We start from the raw sequence: 2,104 nt of genomic DNA on the forward strand, positions 1-2,104 counted from the left end.
AAAATTTACCAGTTTATAATTAGGCATCCAGGGTCTCATCCTCCTACAGCTGGTTGAAAGGGTGATCATGGCTTTCTGTCTCCTGAATTTCAACCGACTCCATCATCTTTGTATCTTCTTCCCCTAATTCTTTCAACGAAACAAAGGTGTTGTTGTGAGGGAATACTACACCAATATTTCCTTCGAATACCACAATTGTTTCCGAGGTTGAAGCTTTTGGGTCGTGAATGTTGATATGATTACCTTTGTAAGTCAAGACAGAGTAACTCTTTGTAACAGCAAACAATTCGCTGTCAAAAACCCTAAACACTTCACTCCAACCTATTGACTGCTGTCCCTCTTGCTCTATCATGCCATGATTATCATCCTTGTTTCTCGATAGCCACACGTCCGAACAATCAGCTTCATCGACAAGTCCACTAATAACGAAAGACAAACACCCATCCAGAACCCATAGTTTAGAATCATAATCAAATTCATATTCTGGCGGCGAAGGAGGTGGTGAAAGGTGTTCACAGAACTTCTCCTCATCCAAATCAAATGGAAAAATCATTTTTTAAACATTTAGCCAATCAAGAACTCCATTCAAACAGATACCTCCTCCCAAATATCCCTGGTTCCAAGATTGAACTTTCCAAGATTTTTCCATCCTTTTCCACTCCCTAGAGTGTATACATGAACTTCCATAAACTCGGTAAACTCGGTCTCCTTCTCAAAAATTATTGTTACGACTTTGTACTCATTGGTTGAAGAAACATAATCAAATCCGTTCCCCCTATAATACATTCCAACTCTGTTAATTTCTGGAAGCAGAATATACTCTCTGTTGATGGGGTTACAAATCCAAATATACGCACTTGAATAACAACAGATCAAACCATTACACGACCCAACGAATATAGTACCCCACCCAAATGGAATTTTAACATTAAGCCTTCTAATTCTCATTCTCTCGATTGATTCATGATTCTCATCATATTCAAAATACCGAAAATTGTAATTCGTCCACCAATCAGAAGAAGTAAAAGCAATGAAATTTAACTCACCAGAATCAGTCGCAGGATGATTCAGATGATCTAGGTGCATCTTGGAAAATGATGGATGACCAACAAGACATCTCCAATTTGTGCAAACTAATTTGCATTCCAGGACCGATTCGGCTGGGACTCTACTGATAATGTCGAGTGTAATCTCTTCGGGTAGAAGATTGAAATACTCCATCACATTCAAAAACCCCTTCTACTTGAACAAAGAAAAGGTTTATAGAGGATGGTCTAGAGAAATTTCTAGGGTTTAGGAAATGGAGCAGTGGAAAAAGTAAAGCATATAAATGAATAGGAGTTGCTTTCTGAGAGCAAGAACCATATTTCCCGTGACTGTTTTAATCAATCGTTTTATCGGAAACAACTTTGAGTGGGCAATTGCATACCTTCCCTTCCATGTGGTCGAAGTATGTTATTGGTGCGTTAGAAAAGGGTCAGAGAACGTTCAACGAAATGTGTAAAAGACATGTACAACCAGATAAAGTCGCTTGAGCCGGTAAAAAAAAGGGTCTAAATTCAGTTGTTGCTGCATAACTGTAATCATGGGATTCAAATAACGCTTTGATGTTGTTCATAAGAATGGAAAGAAGTATTTGTCGGAAAGAATATAAAATATATCAATCTAGCATTCTTAAGAATTGAATTTTAAATATATCATGGTTATGGGTTTGGCTTTAAATAGAGTGTATGTTGGATGAATCATTCTTGTTAACGGTCAGACTACTTATATCCGATTAGGGACGAACCTACAAGAAGACTGTCCTAAGCTCTAGCCATCGGCCAATCTATGGAAAAAGAGCTTTTACAGTTCTTCATTTTTGGGCTTAGTTGTTACAGTCAGACGGGGTTAAGATAGGATAAGTTTACTCTTACATTTGTCCTTGTATCTGATGATTTACCTATTGCAACACATGCACATGATATATGGAGATATCACAAGAGAAACACCTATTTACGAGTAAAGAACGAAACTGTGCCATAATACAATATTTATAATGGTTCAACAACGTGCCTACGATCCACTTGCGGTGACGACCTTTTTCCACTGTATGAAATCTTTA

At 37.7% G+C, this 2,104-nt stretch overlaps 1 protein-coding gene across 1 annotated transcript; it reads right to left on the minus strand.

Annotated features, from left to right (window-relative positions):
• Positions 1 to 585: 585 nt before the first annotated feature.
• LOC113360162 (F-box protein At3g07870-like) lies at positions 586 to 1,221 on the minus strand. The gene has a single exon (XM_026603702.1). The coding sequence runs from the start codon at positions 1,219 to 1,221 to the stop codon at positions 586 to 588; it is 636 nt and encodes a 211-aa protein (XP_026459487.1).
• Positions 1,222 to 2,104: the final 883 nt, after the last annotated feature.

Source organism: Papaver somniferum, chromosome 1 (genome assembly GCF_003573695.1).
Source record: "Papaver somniferum cultivar HN1 chromosome 1, ASM357369v1, whole genome shotgun sequence".
Taxonomy (NCBI): Eukaryota; Viridiplantae; Streptophyta; class Magnoliopsida; order Ranunculales; family Papaveraceae; genus Papaver; species Papaver somniferum.

Excerpts from the sequence above, each read along its gene's own strand:
- LOC113360162 (XM_026603702.1), bottom strand. The coding sequence starts at position 1,221 with ATGGAGTATTTCAATCTTCTACCCGAAGAGATTACACTCGACATTATC.